The following is a 23,349-nucleotide window of genomic DNA, read 5'->3' as shown; positions in this document are numbered from 1 at the left end:
AACAAACTAATTGAAATATAAACTCTTCGAGGCTTATCTCCGCAGTGAACCTTTCTCTTGTTAATCAGAATGGCCCAGCAAGCACAGACAGGGCTACAGAAAAAGGCATTCTCTCTTAAAAAAATAAATTGAAAATAGACTTTTGTTCCACACTGAAAGAGAGGACCAGGTAACACAAATTCATACATTTTCTGTACTGTGTGAGAGGAGCAGAAAAGTGAAGGAATGGATCTGAATGTTGAAAACAATATAAACTAATTTATTACAGATAGAATGACCATATAATTTTTTATTCAAACCAGGACAATTTTTTTTTAAATTGAGGTAAAATTGACATGCAACATTATTGTTAGTTGCAGGTATACAACATAATTATTTGGTATTTGTATATATTGCAAAATGACCAACACAATTAAGTCTAGTTAACATCCATCACCATAGTTAGAGAATTTTTTTGTGATAACTTTTAAGGCTTCGTCTCTTAGCCACTTTCCAATATGCAATATAGTATTATTAATTATAGTCGCCGTGCTGTACATTGCATCCCCATGACTTACTTATTTTATAATTAGAAGCTTGTACTTTTTGACTTTCTTTACTCATTTTGTCCACCCTGCTTCACCCCTTGCCTTTGGCAACTACCAATCTGTTCTCTGTATCTATGAGCTTGGTTTTATTTTTTTGTTTAGTTTGCATTTTTGATTCCACATATAAGTGAGACCATACAGCATTTGTCTTTGTTTATTTGACTGATTTCATTTAGCATAATGCCCTCAAGTTCCAACCATGTTCTCCTAAATGGCAAGATTTCTTTCTTTTAATGGCGGAATAATATTCCTCTGTGTGTGTGTGTGTGTGCGTGTGTGTGTGTGTCTGTGTATCACATTTTCTTTATCCACTAATCCATCGATGGACACTTAAGTTGTTTCCATATCTTGGCTACTGTAATAATGCTGCAGTGAACATGGAGGTGCATATATCTTTTTAAGTTAGTATTTTCATTTTCCAAACCAGGACACTTTTCAGAGGGAAATAGGATACTATTAATGATCAGTCCAGGACAACAGGTATAAAATGTCTCGTAAACGTCAGAACGATCCTGGGGAAACCTGTACAAATAGTCTATCTTAATTATAGACAAAGCCATAAATAATCTGTAGACGGTGCTAGGACCATAAAACTTTGCCTAGAGATTAATATGAAGAATTCGTGTGGATGTAGGGAGCTGCTTTATGAGGGTGGAGAGCTGGGGGTGGTCTATAGAAGCCCAGTTTGCAAAGCAAGAATGCTGAAGTGGCCCTTCATTAACTTTTTTCCTTGGGAAACTCGGAGGACTGTTTGCCAACCTCATAAAGAGACCAGAGTGTACTGGAGCATGTTGTAGTACTACAGTCGGCATAGGTGATGAGTGCACTCACCGTCAGGAGCATCTGAATGCTAAGTTACTCTTTACTCATCCACAGATTGACACCGCCTCTCTGGCAAAACAGGTTTCCTGTAAAAACAAGATAGTCTCACTTTGGTGTTGGTGACCTAATATTAACTACACTTAGGAGCCCTTGTGAAAAATTGGAATAACGATCAATTCGTCTCTCATGATTCTTTCTATGTTTCTCTGATTCTGAAAAAAGCACTTGGTCAAGAAAGAGAGCTCCACGGGTATTTAAAAATTATTTTTAAATAGTGCAGGTATTTCTGATCGCTGGCATTTTGTTTCTTTTTGCAGATCAAAAGCATAGAAACTTTTGCTGTGAATATCTGTGAACATTTCCTTTCTTCTTTTAACCATGTCACCAGAGCTCAAGTCTATGTGGAAGAAGTCCCTTGGAAGCGTTTTGAAAAGGTTACTTCACTTATTGGTGTTCTCAGTTTAATTTAAAAAATTGGCTTCATGACATATGTTGAAATGTTACAGGAAACAATGTTTTCATTATTTTTTTCTAATTTTCAGAATGGAGTTAAGCATGTCCATGCATTTATTCATACGTCCACTGGGACGCACTTCTGTGAGGTTGAGCAGATGAGGAGTGGTGAGAAAATATTTTTCTTGCTTTAATTCTCAATTTCAGTTATTTTCCCTTCTAAATCACTCTGTTTATTAATACTAAGGAAAACTGTAAAGAATTTTGAAGGCTTTTAAATCTGAGATTGGAATGAGCATTATGACTTTAAATTACATTTAAAAACGATCTACTTTTTATCTTAAGAATATAAAAATGAAATAATACCTTTTGCAACAAATCTGGGAATTGAGTGCGGTAGATCATTTTTATTACTCAATTTTGAGATAAGAGGAATAAAAGCCCAGGCTGACAAAAACCCAAATCTCTGAACTATTTGCTAGTACGTTTTGTACCATACCATGCTTTAATTATAATAACCTTTATAGGAAATATCTACGGAATAACAAACAAGTTTTACTAACATTTATTTGTATAATAACAAAATCACTGGTATTATTTCTATAAAAATGAACCTCACTTAAAATAGCAATGATAATTATATAATCCTAGCAATGAGAATTATATAATTCTATTTATCAAGAATTTTAAAAATTAACTGTGGAACATAATTACAGCAACACCAGGCCTGAAAATAGCACACAGCACTTCTGTTGGAGAGAACGCAATCACACAGCCTCACCTAACTACAAGGGATGCTGGGAAATGTAGTCTAGCCCTGTACCCAGGAGGAAGAGAAAATAGATTTAGCGAACAGCTAGCAGTCTCTGCCACAGGAAGGTTAAGAAGTTTGGGTCAAAGGAAGACTGAAGAGAAACTGTGCAGCTTGGTACATAGGTCATTAGCGACTTCCACAAGAATGTTTTAGCAGTGCCCTGGAGGTGGAAGTGCGGTGGCCAAGTATAAGGCTCTGCTGATCATTGTAAGAAAACAGGCTGCTTTTCACACGCTTGTTCTTTCCAGGAATTTCCAGGAGTTGTCATCAGCTTGAACTCTAGTCACCTGGCTACTGTAGAGAGAAAAATCTAGTCACCGTAATCAGGCCCAAACCTTTTCTTTGTTCAGAAAGCTACAAAGCTTCAGGGCATTGCAATCACTGTGGCAGTGTTCCCAGAGCTCCAGCTTGGCTCCTCTAGAATCCAGCGTCCCCCGATATCATGTGGGGCTGGCAAGGATGAGAGGAGGGGAAGAAGCATCTGTTGCCTTAATGGTAGTATGCAGTATGTGTGTGCACACGTATGTGAGTATGTGTATCGGCCAGTGTTGTGTGTGTGAAGATGACATTTGTACTCTGTACCTCTTTGGAGAGTAAGGATCTATACTCTTTGGGCAGCAAAGTTCAATTCTTAATTTGCTTATTGTCCAAGAGCTGAAACTGAGTTGAATCAAGGTGCAATCATTGTCATAAGGAAAGCCTTGCATAGTCTTTACTGACGACAGTAATCATTATCTCACACACACACACACACACACACACACACACACACACACACACCCCAATCCACAAGGTGAAGGTTGTTGTTACAAACTTATAAGGGCTTCTTCTAAGGGCTTTTGGTGGTGTTGGTGTTGGGGGGGTTTCAGCTAGGTTGGTGAGGATTCTGCCCCCGCAAACACGTACACTTAATGAGACTTTCAGCCCTGCAACTCCCAAAAGGGACTTTCCCAGAAGGATATGTGACTGGGTTTCTCCCAGTAGATTGGATTCATTCTTATCAATTGAACAAACATTTATAGAAAGCCTACTGAATCTCAAGCACCATTTTACGCTCTGAAAATTGCTGTAAAATGCCCATTACACTGTTTCCTTAGTGAATCTTTTAAAGCTACATCGTAAAGTGTACTTTTAGCTGTTTCAAAGTCTACTAGTTCCGTGGGAGAATCTGGAAGAGAGAAAGAAATTTGTTCACCCAAAGGGATGAAGACTGTTGTTATGTCCGTGACTCCCAAGTTCTGAGAGGAGAGCTAGGCTCTGCATGTGTGATGCAGCCTGCTGGTTTAGGTGTTACATGGAACCTGGTTCTTCCACTCTCTTTCTCACATGTGTCCCTGTGAACTCTATGCTTAGCCAAGCCTTGAAGCCACTAGGATGGCTGAGTCACAAATTTGAACTACATTGGCCCCAAACCTCAGCACTACTTGAATTATAATTCATAATTCTTTAAGAATCAAATTTCTCCCAATCTGATGCTAATTATAAAAATTCATCTAAAGCTCAGCTAAATACAGGAATGGAAGATGGAGATGAGATTTCAACTAAGAGACACCGTCTTCTCGTAGTGAAAAAAAAAATCTATTAACATGGAGACTAGCTAGGGTGGGAGGATGGACTTAAGGAAGGGTTGATGAAATTGAAGTCCTGGAGGAGAACAGATTTAAGAGATATCACTTCTTCTGGGCAGACAGAAGAAGTGAGATGAGGGCGGTAGGAGACAAAACAGAGACGGCCACTGACTAGAATTTTAGTTTATGTCCTTTCGATATCAAAACTAATATGCTCTTCAGTTCCTCCAAAAGAAGAGTTCTTGGCAAACCCAAGATCTTTTGAAATCATCTTGATTATCACCTAGTTGAACAAAGCCCAGTTAACTTCCTTCCTTCTGGATTATGCCATCTTTTCCTATCGAGAATTACCCAGAAGGAGCTTTCACTCTCTCTGCGTGAGTTAAATGGACTCTCCAAGGTAAATGATATTTAATTGATCTTCACTTTCTCTAGCACTTTACAAGTTTGAGGTTTTCTACTAGAGTGATTTAATATAGTTTTAAAATATTCTTTTAGCTATTTGTGTCCTTTTTGGAGATGTTAAATGTGGAAGCAATTATCCTTTTCATGACAGGATTTTTTTTTAGCTCAGTAAAGCTTTGTGCTTTGTGACACCTGATGCGTAGGTAAGAAACCGGGCTTATATTCTATTAATTTGCAGTGAGTTTCTTTCCCTTAGAGAGCTAACGTGTAGGATGTATGTTTCTCTGAGAGATAAACCACAATCTGGTAAGTGTGTAGGAGGACTCTAAAAGCTAGAAAAGATTATGTTCTAGCAAAGCGATATGTGAAAATCTTCCTTTTGCATTATTCCATAAATATGGCAGAAAGGCAAAAAAAAAAAAAAGCTGATTAAGTGGTTTAATGGGAAGTAACCTAGAAAAGGACAGTCTTTTTTGTTCAATTACTTCTTGTTCGTCTAAATTGGAATCTTTTTTTAGAGTGTGTGAGGCATCATATTTTTAGTTGATGGGACCATGAATTTGAAAGGCTCAGATTCTTACCAGTGTTCAGAAAGCTGGGTCACTGCCAACAGAAAAGATAAAATAAGCTCTCTGATTTCATCCAGAGTGTCTACTGCTTGCCAAGGGGAAAAAAATTCTCATTCAAAGAGAATAGGGTTTTTTTGTTGTTGTTTTTGTTTATAGAATGATGAGTGCACCAGAGGAGATGGTTTGCATTCTGCCAAAACTGTGGCAATAGTTAACTGTCTTTGGAAACATGAAATATTTTATTTTGTGTGAAACTAAGGCCGAAACACATTAGAAAATGCAACTACTTTTTCAGATTCCAGCAAGAAAGATCATTTCAAAGTTGCCTAGCAGGAATGACACTCTTGGAATATCAATAAATATCATCCCAGAACTGGAGGAGGTGAATCAGAAGTAGTTTTCAGAACCCAAGGAAACTTTCTGAAACGTGGGAAATATTTACAGGTGGTGGGAGTCCAAAAGAAAAAGGCAGTTACAGCAAAATCATCGTAAAAACGTTTATAGAACATTTTCTGTGGGGCCGTCATGCTACTAAGTCCCTTACGTTTATTATTTGAGACATCTATCAACTCTAGGAAGTAGGTGTGGTTATCATCTCTGTTTGACAGATGATAAAATCAAGGTAGAGAGAGGTGATGTAATTTTCTCAGGGGAATAGTGCTCATAAATCGAGCAGGACAGGCACAAAGAGCGCTGAGATTTGAATTCTGGCAATCTGCGTCTCAAGGCTGTGGACTCAACCACTCTGCAACACTGCGTCCAGGAATCCTTTCATGATTCAGATCATTAGAGCAGACAAAGCCTTATTGGCTTACATGGATGCCGGCGATGAAGGCCTGCTGTATAGGGAAAAATGTAGGTAAAGTGTGCCTTTGGTTCTCCTACACCTTCACTTTATCCCCTTTCAAGGGTTCCCACTGCTTGAATCACTCTCCTGATTGCAAACCCATGTTCCATTTGTACAGGATTTTTTTTTTTCCTGGAAGGGATGACGGTTAGAAATAGATTGATACTAGCTTATACAAGTTTGTCACTCCTTTAAGGGGTCTTTGTATTTTGATAGGAGATTTTTAAGGAATATCAAGTTTTCAAGACATGGAGGGCCATTTTTAAAAGTAATGCTTCAATTTCCAATTGAGACCAATGGAGATGGTATTTTTCAGTCCGAGGGTACTATCTGAGATCCTCAAAGCTCACTGTGGAATGGGAAATGGCAATCTTCATATCTCCTGGAGAGGCGTCTTATTGTAAAGAAATGGGGAGAGAGTTAAAGGATGGAGAAAACATTGTGTATGGGGAGGGATCCAAAAAGGAGGAAGAAAAGCATGGAATCTTACAATGGAGAGCTGAGCTCAAACTCTACCTCTGCTAGTTTCTTAGCCATGTAACTATGGGCAAATAATTAAAAGTCCCCTGTATAAAAATTCTTATGCGATAGAATTGTGAGGATTAAGTAAGGTAAAGACTGTAAAAAGCAGCAACGAAACACATGCTGATAATGAGGAGTTCCCAGATAATGGTGATGCCCCGCCCCCCACTGTGTACTGGAGTTGTGGCTGGGGCTGATCAGGAAGGGAAATGGTGAGGGATGATGGAGAACTATCTAGAAGTAAAAGAAACTAAGTTATAAGGAACTGTCATGCGGGGTCTCAGCTCCCGCTCCCCACAAAGAACGCAGGACATGGTGAGGCCAAAAAGGAACACCCATGGAGTCATAGGTAGGGGAGGCATACCTCTATATTCTCGATGACGGCTGGTCGAGACACAAAAGCAAACATCTGCCAGTACCCCAACAGGGGATCTTCCTGCACCCCAGTCTCACTGGCTGCCAGGCGAGACACAGGATGTAGGATCCACACGATCCGCAATCCGCCATCCACACTTGCTAACCCCACTTGCTAGCTGCAATCTGCTGTCCGCTTCTCTGCCAACCAACCCCCTAGCAAAGCCACAGCAGTTATATTAGTGGCTAATGCCTAACCGGTAACAGCTGATGGCCACCCAGCCACAGTGGATGGCCATATGATTACAGCTGACGGCCATCTACTACCCGAGCCAGCACCTTTCCATGTGAGGCAGAGAGCCTGGAAACTGCTCTCTGGGTCTCTGTCCCCACAGGCACTTACTTCTTGATGCAAATCAACCTTGTTGCATTCACTCATTCATCCATTCAACAGATACTTATTGATTACTTGTGCAGTTCTCTTGGATTTGAGACTTAGACTTACTTGGATCAGAACAATGTCTTCTTCATACACCTAGAATCCGATAGACCCAGAAAACTTAAAGCATTAAGGCACTGCTGGTGTCTGTCTCTTGATTCTTCTTCAGCTAGAGCTTCCAGTGAGAACTTCAGAATGTGAAACAAATACCATTTTCAGTTTTACCACATTATCCCGGAACACTCTGGCCTGAACACTTTATTTAATCAGCACATATTTAACCAGCAGATCTACCACGAACTACTGGCCATTGCTCTTTGATAGTTGCACACATGTGGCCAGGACAATATCAAAATACAATCATTATTTCCCTACTTCTGAGTTAACTGCTCCAGAGTTAACCGCAGCAATTGAAGCCATACAGGTGATGTAAACCACTGGGTTATTAAGAGCTGCCCTGGATTGTAACTGAGGATTGTGAGTTACATTCTTATTCTTCAACTAAGACCACATCCCTCATGGTCTTAGTTCATATACGAAGCAGGCCAGGAAGGATAGATGTTCATCAGGACTAATTTCAAACTGAAAAGGGGTGACCTTTGTCATCCTGCCATGGCAGAGGGCTGTTGGGGTATGTACCCAAGCGTCCTGTGACTGTCTCCAGCCTTCACGTACAAATAAGACCAGGGTGATGTTTTTTTAAAAAAATTTTTATTTTACCAGCGACCTCCCTGTCTACCTAACAACATACAACTAATCTGTCTCAATATGACTCCTATTATATATACGCTAAAAGATTACAAGGGACTTTTTGTTTTCTTTTTCATACTTTCTGATATTTCCCAAGTTTTCTGCAAGTTATTCACATTGTTTTTCATATTTGAAAAAAATGTTAAATGCAGCGGTCTGGAACTGGTATGTGGAGATATCTGCCTGGGAATTTGGAATGTGATGTGTTTAAACAAACTGTATCTTAAAAGGGTTGTGTGGGGGTTCAGAATGAGTCACCCTAAGATGTGCCTCTGTGGTATGCAGAGTATTTTTTTTATTAGTTTCAGGTGTACAAAACAATGTACTAGTTAGACATTTACACCCCTCACAAAGTGATAACCCCCAATCTACTACCCTTCCGACATCACATACAGCTGTTACATTTCCACTGTCACTATTCCTAATGCTGTACTCCGCTTCTTATGAATATATATACATCTCTCTCTATATATATAGAGAGATGTATATATATATATATATAGATAGATAGGTGTGTGTGTGTGTGTGTGTGTGTATATATATATATATACACAAGTATATATATAAACTTGTAGTTGACATTCGTTATTGTTCAGCTTCAGCTTCAGGTGTACAGTGCAGTGGTCAGGCATCTACATCATCCCTGAAGTAGACCTGGGTGATGTTAATTCCTGAATTCTCCTGGCCCTGTAGCTCTCTCATTACAAAGCTTCTAGGCCTCTCCAGCCAAACTCTCCCACCTTTTGACAGCCTGGAGGGCTGTCTCACATGTGTTCAGGGACAAGTGTGTACCCATTGGCTACAACTGCTGCCTCACTGGCTCTGCTCAGCATTTGCTCTGCCAATTGTCACTGCTTCTTGGGAAGAATGATGCTCTCCACAGAGCATTGTGCCTGGGGCTTCTTAATGTGTCACCTGGTGCCACATTCTCTTCCAGCTTCACCAAACTGCTGGAGTTACAGTGTGTTGCACAAAGAAAAAGAATGAGAGGATTGTCCTCTCACTAACTCTATGCCCCACCCGTCACCTGGGCCCTGAGCTGGAACTACTGGAACACAAGTAAACAGCTTATTCAGATTATGCTTATCACCCCTCTGCCTCCCCTACTCACCTCGTGAGGTGACATCAGAGGCTGCAGGAGAGTCATATCATCCCTTCCATTGTTTTCAATTCTTGCCCTCTCTCCCCCGGGCCCCCTGAACCAATTTTGTCCCTTTTCCTTCAGCCAAAAAACAAAAACCTTTATGGGTGCTGAGCTCCAACTCCACCTGTGATAGTGGATATGGGTATCTTCTTAGGCAGATCTATGTCTTGTGGATCACTGGCCTGACCTTCCTAGTCTCTATCGAGGCTCAGCCAGGCCCACACTGCTATCCATCCATGAAGTTTTCTGGTTTGCTGAGCTCATAAACACAAGGGAACTGAGGAACTGGTGGAGAGAGGAGCCATCAGCCAGTGTAGACCATCAAGCTGAGGACTACCCCCGTACAGGGAGTCATTTTAGCAGACAGAAGCACTGCTCTGTAGGAGCTTATTAACTCATTCCAGCATGATTGTCTGATGAATGAGACGGAGCTCAAAAAGTGGAAGATATGTGGCCTAGAAGACAACCGTGCATGTAGCTGAGAGGAAGGTATTCATTTCTGTGGGCTTCAACACAACATGGAGGTTTAGTCTCTAAACTTCAGTTCTCCAAGGGCAGGCGAAGGTAGAGAGTTGTGCAATCCAGATAGAGAGAAGGGCACACCATCCTCATCACTTGGACTCCAGAGGAGAGAGGGAGACAAAACACACAGGCAGCGATGTAGTTCTCTGTACAAACATCGTGGGCCATGTTCGAATGACCAGAATCCTCAGGGCTAGCTATCAGTAAGAAGGTACTGTTTTGTTTATGACCTCATCCCTCGACCTTTTTACTTAAAACAGGACCTCCAGTCATTCATTCTGGAATCAAGGACCTCAAGGTCTTGAAAACGACCCAATCTGGATTTGAAGGGTTCATCAAGGACCAGTTCACCACCCTCCCCGAGGTGAAGGACCGGTGTTTTGCCACCCAAGTGTACTGCAAATGGCGTTACCACGAGGGCAGAGACGTGGACTTTGAGTCGACCTGGTATGAGCACGTGCTGGGGCCTGGCGCGGGCACAGGCAGTGTCTGCCCTTTCTCTAGGGCCTGGAGTTCCTGGAGTCTTTGATTGGAAAAGGAGACTTAAAGGCTATTCAATTCAACTTTCCCACTATTCAAAATCTTTTCTGTTGGGTAAGAGAAAGACCATGGTCTTACTTTGAGTTAGTAAATCTGCACTTGAATCTCAGAGGCGATTAGCAATAATGGCCCTGAGTGGACCACCTAATTTCCCTCTCTGCTTTTAGTCGATTAAATCAGCAGTTCTCAAACATTATTGTATTATTAGAATCACATGGAGGGCTTGTTAAAATGCAGGTCTCTGGGCCTACCCCTCCAGGTTCTGATTTTGTAAGTCTGGGGAGGGAGCCCGAGAATGGACATTTCTGAAAAAACTTCCCGGTGATGCTGATTCTGCTGGACCAGAGGCCACACTTTAAGAACCTCTGTATCACAGGACGATAATGATATTTGGCTTTACCACCTCATCGTAGATGCAGAAAGGGCTAAACTAGAGTGACCAACGTGTCCCAGTTTGCCACAGACTTTCCTGACTTTAACATTGAAACTCCCATGTCCCAGGAAACACCTTGGTCCCAGGTAAACTGGGACAGTTGGTTACCCTGGTCTAAACTCAAAATGAGAGTCACGGAAACACTTCATAAATGATAAATGCCTTAACAATATAGAAGTATGATTATTATTATAATAGTCTTACAAGCAGTAATTAGGCCTAGGAACTCCCAGAGTTTACCTTTTGACCAGGCGTCTCATTCCTGTGCTGAAGCTCTAATTGTTAGAAACTTCTATGATGATCCGGAATCTGCCACCTGGTAGCTTCTGTCCACTGGTACAGCTTTGCTCGGTTCCTTTAATTAGGTGATGGGTTGGGAAATGCTTAAAGAGAACCTCACCTCAATCTTCTTTTTCCTTTTTTATTTCAAATGTTTCCCCCTGGGCAGCACTTTGATATATTTGTGTTGAAAAGAGCACAAAACTGAGCATGTCAGAGTCAGGGTGCTCGTTGGGCCTCCCCCTAAACAGAGGGCCTTAGGGTGGATTGTTTCACTTTTAAGCTCAGATTCCTCATCTCTTAATTGGGGATAACAAGAGTACTTGCCTCAGCTATATTGAGAGAATTCAATGAAGTAATGACATAAAATACTTCATAAAGAACGTATCTCCCAAACGTACAACAATTCAAGGAACCAGCCTAGCCGAGCCGTAAGAAGGCTGGCGAACTTGAGAGTCCTCTTCACAGGTTCTTCAAACGTGGAGGGAGATTTACCCTGGAATGCCCACTGGGCCTGGTACCAGATGATGAAGCTTAGCTTAGTGACGCCAATATGTTTGTTGAATGGGCTGTGTGTGTGTGTGTGTGTGTGTGTGTGTGTGTGTCTGTCTGTCTGTCTGTAACAGAATGGGAAGTGAGATTTTTTTTGTTTGTTTTTTTGTTTTTGGTATTACAAGATATTAATCTCTTCTAAAATCAGCAGTAAAATTGTTTTCTGGGGGACAGAAAGATCACTGCTTCTTAGCTTTATAATGCTTTCCTAAAGACGACCCTGTGAGTCTTCAGTTCTCTTTTCTGTGGTTTAGGGACACTGTTAGGGACATCATCCTGGAGAAATTTGCTGGACCCTACGACAAAGGAGAGTACTCACCCTCTGTCCAGAAGACCCTCTATGACATCCAGGTGCTCTCCCTGAGCCAGGTTCCTGAGGTACGTTTTGCCACTTGCCATTATGGGGACAGAGAACTTGTGTCTCCTCTCAGCTCTGAAGAAGAGCTGAGAGTTAAAATAAGAAAGTGGAAAACACATGAAACATGACATCTGTTGTTCAAAAGCTTGTTATAGCAAGTGAGAAGAGAACAAAAAAAAGGAAAAATCTGTCCAACCTGAAAACACAGGCCACTGCTGTAGTTATTTAGTTTTGCTAAAAATTCTTTGAATCTCTTCAACCTGCTACAATTTAAGCATCATATTCAGGACACTCAAATGCCTCGAAGGAGTTAGACCAAGAATCTATGTTTCAGGAGAGCCAGAAAATGAAGAATAGATGCGAGAGATTTGATCCATTCATCCATCCATTTGATATTATAAAATGGTTATTAGTCTCTGTCAGGACATGAGGAATACAAAAATAAATTAGACATGATCCCTACTCTCAAAGAGCTCATCATTCAATGAAAGAAGACAATTAGTAAACTAGCACTACAACAGGGAACAGAGCATTATAGAAATAGAGAGGAAGGCACCTAACTCTGTAATTAAATAACTCTGTAATATATAGGCCAGCCAGGCTTTCTGGAGGCAGAGGTGTTTGAGTCTTAAAGGAAAAGTAGGGGATATCTGGGTTCACACTCCAAAGTGAGGGTGCCGAGTAGGTATGGAGACAGGAGGCAGTGTGGAACAGTCATTTACTGTTAAGGGTCTGCCATATGTGAAGCTGCAAGAATGAAAGTCTTTCCATGTGCCTACATGTGAGGCAGGAACCAGATCAGGAGGGCCTTAGTAGGCTTATTTATAGTCTGTACTTTATCTGGAAAACACTTAGGAGCCACTATGGGGATTTAAGCAGATTTGCACTCCAGAAATATCACTCGGAAAGAAGTGTGACAAATTAAAAGGATGCTGGACCTCAGACAAGGAGAGCTGTTGGGAGGCTGTTGCAGAATTCTGGTGAGGAGGGCCTGAATTAAGGCCGTGATGAGACAGAGAAAAAGTGTACTCCCTGTACACCTGGCAAGAGGGACCCCTGCCATGGCCCAGCACTTTGGAGGCCCGCTTCAGGCCTTCCCCTGTCTGTGCCTCTCTCCTCTTGATGAAGAATAGGTGGGGCCGAGGCAACAAACTCTTCAAGAGCCCATGCATCCCCTCTAGGCCATTCCCTGGACACCTTCATCCAGAAGTTCCTGCCCAAATAACCCTGAGACTAATTCCAGAACCTGAGCAAGTCTCTTCCCTAGATCTGCTCTCTGGAGTGCAGATCAGGCCATTGGTGTGTGCACCCTTAGGCCTGACAGTGGGCAAAAAGTCAGAAGTTTGCAGGAGGTATGGATGGGACTTGCTATGCAAGCTGGGTGTCTGCCCACGTGAGTACGACAAAGAATATGGGATGGGCCAGGGGCTGGGGCTCATGCTTCCTACACTACCACATCCTGGAATGGTACTCTAAGGAATAAGATCATTTTAAATTAGATCCTGGCCTTCCAGGTTGTTATGAAGGTCTATTTGCCAAGTTAGAATGAGAGAACATATTTCACTTAAAAGTTTTTTAGTTTGATTTACAACTTTTAAATCTTTAGACATCTGGTATGTGGGCCTCCAATTATACTCTTGCCCCAGGGCCTGTGAATGCCGGGGACAGGTCTGGAGAGGAGGGAGTGGAATGAGGAGGGACTTAGGAGGTTGACTGGCCAGCACCAGGAGACTGGTTAGATGCTGAAGAGGTCTCCCAGGTTTCTGACTCAAGAATCTCTTACTTTTCTGGGAAGCAGATTTTGTACGTGGAGGGAAGGTGAGTGGGTCCGCCATCTGGTAATAGGACTAGCAGGAGAGAACAGTATCTGACAGTTGAGGAACATCACGGGTTGTCTCAGAGACAGAGATGAAGCCTGAGTAACGGGCTAGTGGGTAGGTGGGGCGAAAGGGGAGTAACAGAGAGATGGATTCCCAGTTGCCCAATGTGATATATATTCTTCTGGATTCCAGATAGAAGATATGGAAATCAGCCTGCCAAACATTCACTACTTTAACATAGACATGTCCAAAATGGGACTGATCAACAAGGAAGAGGTAAGAACTTTAAAAATATTTAAAGCACATCTAATCTCCTCCCCACTCCCTTTATAAACCTGGGATAATAATATCACCAACCAAAACTCTTCAGAGCTAGAGCCGTTGCTTCTGGAATATTAATAGTTGCTACTGATTGAGGCCCTCCTAGGCTCTGGGCCTCTCAATACCTAAGGCTGGAGTACACTAGAAGTGGATGAATGATTATACAGGTTTGTTGGAAGTCACAGACAGTAAAAGACAAAGAAAGAACAGAGTGTACCCAAGGAAACAGCTCTGAGGTCCACTAAAAATACCACACAAGGTCACAGCTTCATTATTCTTCCATTATGAGGTGATGAGGAGAAAAACAAGATTCTATTTTCATTCCGTCCATCATCTCTAACTTTTGATTAGGTAGTCAGTTCAGTAGCATACAATATACACAGAAAAGATGAAAGAGCATTTGTGTTTCTACTTTTAATTACAGAAGGCAAGATGATGAAATTCAGTTTTTGAAAGGAACCTTGTCTTGAGAAAATTGCTTACCCTGCCTTACTTTTTGCCCTGCAGAAGGTTAACCAAATCAGTGTGTGTGACTAGACAGCCTAAGGTCCCGACACGTAGCCTGTTGTAGCCATTCCTGGGAGATCAGAACCATCCCACCCCTTCGGACCACTTTTAGACTGTCAGGATTTCTTTCTTTGATCCATCTTCCCACAGGCTTCTAGAATATGAAAAAACACCATTTTGGTAGTTCCTTTTAGCATGTGGGGGGAATGAGACAGGAGGGTGCCATCTATTAACATGGCTCTGCTGTCGTGGAATCATATCATTTGGTGAACAAAGACCAATGAAGGAGTGTCCGCGAGGTTCTACATTCGGGGTCTGGTGACCCAAGAGCCTTATTAGTCACAACCCCTCTGGCTAGGCACCTTGTTTCTGTTCTGCAAACAATGCTGATGGCTCCGTCAGGTTCTGCAGCGCCACACCTGTAAGCTGAGGCGCAGCGCCTGGAAACAGAAGTCACTCTTAGGTGCCTGCGATAGCTGATACAGAGCCCTGGGTTGCAGACGGGAGTAATCCTGACCCCATGCACTGTTCATTCAGCTGAAAGGAGGGGCAGCACTGTTTACTTCAGGGTGAGGAAAGGACGTTGATGGTCAGAATGCCATTAATTAGAATACAGAGACTCTTTAAATGACTACCTTCTAAAGGGCAGGAGAGGGGCCTGAAAGTAATCCTGATCGTGTCCACCGGTGGTGAAACAAATGAGTCCCACACAGGCTATGGACTAGAACAGCCATCTCCCCACCCCTGGCAGAGAGAGGAGGGTCTCCTCAGGGGCTGCACATGCCTCAGGCCTGCACGCATTTCAGCTCCAAAGCTTGTGTGTGGACTGAGGCCACAGTGTTCCTGCTCTTAGAAGTCAGACTCAAAGCTCCCTCCGGGGACGCAGCAGGGGACCTGAAGGCAGAAAGGCCTGCATTCCTTTGAGCCAGGGCTCTGCATGAAGGCAGCGGAGTGGCTAAACAAGCTGTCCCTGTGTCCACATCTGCTCTTTGGCGATGGCTGGAGCCACTCTCAGACCCTCTCCCAGCAGGTGTGCATGAAGTGAAGGCAACACATGAGAAGCAGGGAGTCAGGACACACGGACAACAGCAGAGAAGTGACAAATGACAGGGTAGGAAGACAGAAGAGCCCTAAACGTACAGCTGTCTGGAGCCTTTTAGCACTGGGCTATCAGCCCTGTGGACCTCAAATGCTGCTGAGGGCATGGCGGTATTAGAGCACTGGACGGTGATTGATGGTCAATGTGAGTCACCAAACAAAGTCCAAATTATGTCCACTACCCTCTATTTAATAGGCAAGGGTATGTAATGCATTTGAGAAACATTTATATCTCAATGACTGAAATTTTTCTAAAACTCTTTAATTTTCTGGAAAATTGACTCGTCTCTCAAATGTTGACCGAAAAATAAAGCATTGCCGTGCTTGAAATAACTCAACTGACTGTAGGGCGTATACATTTTCCTGTTTAGCAAGTTGTTGTTTTTGTTGTTGACTTAATATCGATTCATAGAATAAAGGAGAGGTCTATTTTAATGCCTCTGAAGTTACAGTGTGGTTTTTCTACAGGTCTTGCTACCGTTAGACAATCCATACGGCAAAATTACTGGTACAGTCAAGAGGAAGCTGGCTTCAAATCTGTGACATTGTAGCCACCAGTGGGAGTCCATTCTTAGCTGAGGAATTCCTAAAGCCACTTGTGATGCTGGAAATCAGAGCATGTAACCATGCAAATTTTCAACCTCCTGTGTTGATTTATATTGTTCATTTTCCTCTTGTATGAAAGAATTCTTCTACATCTAGCTCAACGAGGTGTTTTGTGATTAGTAATTATAACATGCTTTGTGGGTACAGTTTATTTCACAAATGATGAGCACTATTGGAACAATTATAAATCAATATTTCTTTTTAGTTGTCTTGTGCCTTTTTATCTTAAAGAAGTTTTGGAATCAATTCACTAAGAAAATAATCATGAATTATTGGAAGTGTGATATCAATTAATCGGTGCACAAGTTTAAGAAGCAAGCAGTTTTCATCCTACTGATGCTACAATGTTGCTTCTGGATAGGGCAGAGAATGTAATGACAAAATCATATTTTGAAATATATCACCATTGTAACCTTAATCAGACTGAATATTTGAATTTTTAAAGAATGCTCTAGTATATGTGTCATTGGGAGTTTATTTCTACTCTACAAGTACTTTTGTAATCTTAATGTATTAGTTTTATGACATTTACAACCCTTAGAGAATATTTAGTACACATTGGGGCACTGAAAAATGTGTAAATAATTTTCTTTGAACAATGCACTACTTTGGCACAGTCACATTTAATAAATGCTACGTGAATGTACTGATGGATGAATATACATATAGAAAGAAGACTGGAAACTATATATATGGAAATATCAGCAGTGATGATTTCGGGATGGTGGGGTTATTAGTGAGTGTTATTTTTGGCCATGTACTTTTCTGAATCTTCCAAATATAAACATTTATTGCCTATATAATCAGATAAATAAATATAATTGATGATTTAAAGATGCATACAGATTTAAGTGGTGATTATCTTTATATAAATTGACTAACTCTTTTATTGTGTATATACCATAAAATTTCATACACTATAATTTTAGAAACCCATGTTGAAAACCTGTCTACATGAACATTCTAGATAATCTTCCTTATTTAAAATTCTCCATTTATTAAAAAAAAATTAAATCTCCAGTTTGTATAAGTGCTTGCATACAGAGGGTACCAAAAAAAAAATGTATATACATTTTAAGAAAGGAAAAACTGTATTAAAATTGTAATAATATATACCTGTAACAAAAGTTGCGTACAAGTGATGGTGTACATTTTTTAGGCACCTCCGCTATAAGCACTTAGTATAACTTGATAATCCTGCTTCACTCACCTTTTTATTATTACTGCTTAAGGTAGCATGGTATAGTGTTTAATTTCACAAAGTCATTTAAATCCGGGATCCACCTCTTACTATGTGACCATTTGCTCATATACAAAATGGAGGTGAAAATAGAACCTCTCTCCTAGGTTTTTTGATGATTAAATGGGTTAACATTTCTAGAGCGCTTCAATAGTATTTATGCCTGACACATAGAAATTTCTGTATGTGTTTGTTAAATGAAATATCCTGCCTTCTTTTCATTTATTATTAGACCTAAGCAGAAAGTCATCACTGGACTTTGTGGGTGAGGGTAGAGGGGGAGGTGTAAGACCTGTGAATCCTAGAAGATGCTGCAGGCCGTTCACCAGCTAGTGCCAGCTTGAAAAGAACATGAGATAAAAAGGATGAAATCATTTGATAAGGAGAGTTCTGTGCTATACTGAATGCTCATGTTACAAAATGTGCTTCTGCATCACGTCACTTGCATGGCCAAATGGCTAGTACATTTTATTCCTCTGCTGATTTGATACTTCTGTTCAAAGAGGACTTTAACGTCTAACATGATGTTTTCTAACCATGCAAACAAGAACATAAAACTTAATTAGGCCCTGCTTACTTGATATTCTCTTGGTCACGTAAGTTATAGAAATACTAGTTCCTTCAAAGAAGAAATCCATGTTAGAGCAGAATCTTTACAAATTGTGGCCCATTTTATACATATATGCATTTGCTTCTTCTGAGCTCTTAAAACGTTTATTGTAATGGGTTGCAAATGAGCTATAGAATGTTATATCCCAGGTGTATGGCAGCAAAGCCTGTAGTCTGTAAATTTTCAACCAGCTTCCTGCTTTGTGAAGGATGTTTTCTTGTGGCTGAGATTGCATACTACGTGCTGAAAACCAGGCTTTGTGTTTCACTTGCTGGCAGATGGAGCAGCCTGGCCTGAACTATAAACACCTGTGTGGTAGTTGTATCAAAACACTTGGTAATTTTGTTATGGAAGGTTACGTGGACTCTGTTCCAATATTGTGGGAAGCAGAGCTGCTCTCACAACACTCTCCCCTCTTCTTTCCCCAGCCTCACCCCACCACATCTCAAGTACTTTCGTCGGGGAATAACAGCAGGTGCATTTACTGCCTGGGAGGCAGTTTGCATGGTACCAAATGCGGAAGCCATCACCTGGGGCTTGGGGCTTTGGCAGCGAAGATGCTGGCTAAGACTTGTTCCAAATCCTCTAGATTCCATCTCCTAACTTTTCTTTGAGATAGGCTCAGAAAATATGTCCTGTGCCTTTTCCTTTTGGAGTCAGGCTTAAGTTCATACCATTCTTTACTTTAAGTAACCTGCTTTTTCTCCCTTTTTGCTCCCCAGTATGATAGAAATAACTCTTTTGAGACAGCCTTTTACTTTTTTGTCATTGAAACAGAATGTATCTTTTTCAATCACCTGGAAGATTTACCTATAGAAATCTTAACTTCTCTCTAACCCCCTAACCCTCTGTCCAGAAAGACCATTTCCTTTTCTTCAGACTCTGAGCCAGAATGGAGTTTGCTTTTTGTAGTCAGTCTCCTTTTGCACAACATTTGTATTATAACTTCTGCTTCCTCACCTGAATTTATGAGGAAACCAAACATTCTTTCTGAAGACATCGATTTCAAACCTCTAACCAGATACACTGGGTTCTTCCTGCTTCCAAATATTGAAAATTTAATCTCTGTATTTTTTATAGTCTCTGTTCTCATTTCTCTCAGAGCTCAGCTGCTTTTCATTCTTCCATTTGCTTCAACTCTCAGAAATTTTTACAGGTTTTGTTGTGTTGTTGTTGTTGTTGTGGTGGTGGTTGTTTTTTTAGGGGGAGAGGGGGCCATCTTACTGAGGCCCTATTGAGAATATCATGGCTGTGGACCTGCTTCCCAGGAAAATGTTCATTCACGCCTCTACAGGTGCCGCCTCATCTACTGAGGAAGTAGTTTACACTCTGTCTTCAAGTATAAGGGATTCCAATAAAAATTTACCACTTAAGGAATATACTCAGCCATACTTAGAACAAAGGCACACTGATTACCTTCATCCGAGAAAGGGAAATAAGTATTTAGAATAGAAGGGAAGGATCCCAGGTATATTAGTTTCCTGAGACTGATGTAACCAATTAACACAAACGTGGTGGTGCACAACAACAGAAATTTATTCCCTTATTATTTTGGAGGCCAGACGTCCAATATCAAGGCGTTGGAAGGACTGTGCCCTCTTTAAAAGCTCTAGAGGAGATTCTGTCCTTGATCTTTCAGCTTCTGCTACTTTCAGGGTTTCCTTCGTTTGTGGCTCCACAACTCCAATCTCTGCCTCCATGGTCACACTGCTTCTTTCTCTTCTGCCTGTCATTCTCCCCTGTGTGACTCACGTTTTTTTAAAAAAATTAAAGTTTATTGAGGTCACAGTGGTTAGTAAAGTTACACAGGTTTCAGGCGTACAGTTCTATAATACAGCATCTCTATATCCCATTGTGTGCTCACCACCCAGAGCCAGTTCTCCTTCCATCACCATATATTTAACCTCCTTTCCCCTCATCTTCCACCCCCACCCCCTTACCCTCTGGTAACCACTACACTATTGTCCGTGGCTATGAGTTTTTGTTTCGTCATTTGTTTGTCTTGTTCTTTTGTTGTTTTCAGTTTTATATCCCACATATCAGTGAAATCATATGCTTCTCGACTTTTTCTGTCTGACTTATTTCACTTAGTAGAATAATTTCAAGATCCATCCATGTTGTTGCAAATGGCACTATTTTATCTTTTCTTATGGTACAATAGTATTCCATTGTGTATATATACCACATCTTCTTTATATAATCATCTATCGAAGGACACTTTGGTTGTTTCCATGTCTTGGCCACTGTAAATAAAGCTGTAATGAACACTGGAGCACACTTGTCTTTATGTATAAATGTTTTCAGATTTTTTGGATAGATACCCAGGAGAGGGATTGCTGGGTCATATGGTAATTCTATTCGTAATTTTTTGAGGAACCTCCACACTGCCTTCCATAGCGGCTGCACAAATCTGCATTCCCACCAACAGTGTATGAGGGTTCCTTTTTCTCCACAGCCTCTCCAACACTTGTTACTATTTGTCTTGTTGATGATAGCCATTCTGACTGGGGTGAGGTGATATCTCATTGTGGTTTTTATTTGCATTTCTCTGATAATTAGTGATGTTGAACATCTTTTCGTATGTCTATTGGCCATTTATATGTCCTCTTTGGAGAAACGTCTGTTCAAGTCCTCTACCCGTTTTTTAATTGGATTATTTTTTTGTTGGTAAGTTGTATGAATTTCTTATATATTTTGGAGACCTAAAAACGTAAGACCTGAAACAATAAACTGCATAGAATAAAACAGGATTGGGGCCGGCCCAGTGGCTCAGGTGGTTGGAGCGCCATGCTCTTAATGCTGAGGTCACTGGTTCGATTCCCACATGGGCCAGTGAGCTGCGCCCTCTACAGCTAAGATTGTGAACAACAGCTCTCCCTGGAGCTGGGCTGCCGTGAGCTGTGTGGAATACCGTGGGCTACTGTAAGTGACCGACCAACGACCGGTGAACAACTGCCTCAGCGGGGGGAGCACAAGGCTCATAATACCAGCGTGGGTCAGGGAGCTGTGTCCTACACAACTAGACTGAGAAACAACGGCTTGAACCAGAGTGGGGACGGGGAGGCGGCAGAAGGGCGGGGAGAAGAAAACATACGTACTAAACTTATGGCCCTTGGGTTCAAAGAGGATTTTATGAATTTGACCTCAAAGGCAAGGGAAGTTAAAGCTAAAATAAATGACTAGGACTATATCAAAGTAAAAAGCTCTGCACAGCAAAAGAAACCATCAACAAAATAAAGAGGCATCACCCAAAGGGGAGATTTTTGCACACAACGCCTCTGAGAAGGGGCTAATATCCTGTGTGACTCTGATAAGGACACTTCTCTTTGATTTAGGGCCCACCCAAGTAACCTTCAGTGATCTCTTCATCTCAAGATCCTTAACTTACTGACACCTACGAAGGGCTTTTTTTTTTTTGCCATATAAGGTCACATTTGCAGGTGCTGGCAATTAGGATGTGAACATAGGATTCTGGGGCTACCTCTTAATCCACTCCACCAAATCAGGAGACAGTGACCTTCATGAGGGCAGTTCTTCTCATACCTATGGGGTCTTTAGCTACGCACACACTACTATTCCCTTCATATCTAGGGATGGTCACATCCCCCTTCCAGTTCGATCCGCTTTCACATGAATGTTTATAAAAGGGTGAAGAGCGTGGACTTGGGATCTAGTGAGTGCTAAGTTTTAAACTGCGTTCCACCAATTTCTAGCTGTGTGAGCTTGGGCAACTTACCCTAAACTTTAGTTTTCTAATTTTGAAATGGGAATAATAATAATACCTACTTCAGAGTAACTGAGATAATGCATGTGTGAGTCAGAATGCTGTTGGTTACCATAACTGAATATCTAAGAGGTATTCTGAAGGGACCTCTTATTTACTTAAGAAGTTGAGAGAGAGACCATCCCAGGATTGATTTGGCCATTTGGGGATAGTGTAAAGGACTCAGGCTCATTCCATCCTTTGCTCTGCCATCTTCAGTGTGTGGTAATGTTTCTTCTGTGGGCACAAAATGGGTGGTAAAGCTCCTGTTAAAGGTGCTATGGTTCATCATGAGATCTCTCTTGGGACCAAAGCACTCAGATGCCGGAAGTGTTGACCTTTGCTGGCTTATGGTTGGGACCCTCTGCTGGAGCTGCCCTTGGGTAAAGGAAGCTGTCTCGCCCAAGTTTATACCCACTCCCCTGCTCATCATTGTGGGAGATACAAAATCCTGAGCCCCTTGCCTCGGTTGGGATAACTCTGCAGGGGCCTTCCAGCTCCACAGCTCCCAACTGGCTGAGGCCTCTGTTGCAACTGCATCACTGTCAGCTTCTCCCTCTGTCCAGTGCTGCTGCCCTCACTGCTCACAGGCATTGTTCCAGAGAGCATTCCTCAATAAACCTGCTGCATGAAAATCTCAGGGTCCAACTATGTGATTCAGGGGCAAGCCAACCTGTGGTACCGGGAGTAGTCCTAGGAAGGAGACTCTAAGATGGGGTTTTGGGATGACCCACTGGCCAGCTGGCAATGAGCCTGTAGAATGTTGTAGTCATGCAAGTGTTGAAAGTTTCACCAGAGGTGAATTAGGAGGGGATAGTGGAGGAAAGGAATACATGGTAGGGGCAATATCGCAGATGCTTGAGAAATTTAGGAGAAGTAATTATTACAAGGACTGTAGAATTTGGATGGGTGTTGCTGAGAACCATTAAATGCATTAAGAAAAACACTTCAAAAACTGAGGATGATTAATAACCAATATAAGTCAAAGCATGAAAGCAAGAAGGCCTCCTTGGCAGTATATAAACAGAAGCTACAGCCAGATGGCAGAAAAAGCTTAGAAGCAAGCCCAGGACTTACTTACAAGAATAGCAGTGTTCCAAGGAAGATTGAATTCTCAACCCTAGTAGGTCTGCCACGCCAAGGTGAGGGTTCTGACTTATGTACCTGAAATCTTGAATCCTTAGATTTCCCTGAATTCTCTGGGCCTGCAGAAGGGCCTTCTCCTCCCAGTTAAAAGCTAGCACTGCCCTGCTTGCTTGAAGGCAATGCAGAGATTTCTGCCCAGCAAGGAAACAATGCTCCCCTGAGATCTAGCTCTACCTCTCCTCCTGGCTACCAGACCTATAATTAGGGTTAAGTCACATCATAAACCGACCAGCCAGAGACATGCTGTGCCTGCTCAGGAAGCAAAGGGTCTATAGGCCAA

General features: G+C 41.7%; 1 protein-coding gene across 1 annotated transcript in view; it reads left to right on the top strand.

Moving 5' to 3' along the window:
* LOC117027787 (uricase) overlaps nucleotides 1-17,156 on the top strand; it is a 28,356-nt gene extending 11,200 nt beyond the window's left edge. Inside the window, exons 3-8 of the mRNA XM_033115911.1 lie at nucleotides 1,727-1,843; nucleotides 1,952-2,030; nucleotides 10,057-10,243; nucleotides 11,855-11,978; nucleotides 13,971-14,054; nucleotides 16,173-17,156. Of these exons, the coding sequence (XP_032971802.1) occupies nucleotides 1,727-1,843; nucleotides 1,952-2,030; nucleotides 10,057-10,243; nucleotides 11,855-11,978; nucleotides 13,971-14,054; nucleotides 16,173-16,247 (666 nt within the window). The 3' untranslated portion in view covers nucleotides 16,248-17,156. The remainder of the gene's footprint in view (nucleotides 1-1,726; nucleotides 1,844-1,951; nucleotides 2,031-10,056; nucleotides 10,244-11,854; nucleotides 11,979-13,970; nucleotides 14,055-16,172) is intronic.
* Nucleotides 17,157-23,349: the final 6,193 nt, after the last annotated feature.

This window comes from Rhinolophus ferrumequinum, chromosome 9 (assembly GCF_004115265.2).
Source record: "Rhinolophus ferrumequinum isolate MPI-CBG mRhiFer1 chromosome 9, mRhiFer1_v1.p, whole genome shotgun sequence".
In the NCBI taxonomy this organism is placed as follows: domain Eukaryota; kingdom Metazoa; phylum Chordata; class Mammalia; order Chiroptera; family Rhinolophidae; genus Rhinolophus; species Rhinolophus ferrumequinum.
Note: the sequence above shows the minus strand (reverse complement) of the source record. Positions and strands in the feature narration are given on the sequence as shown.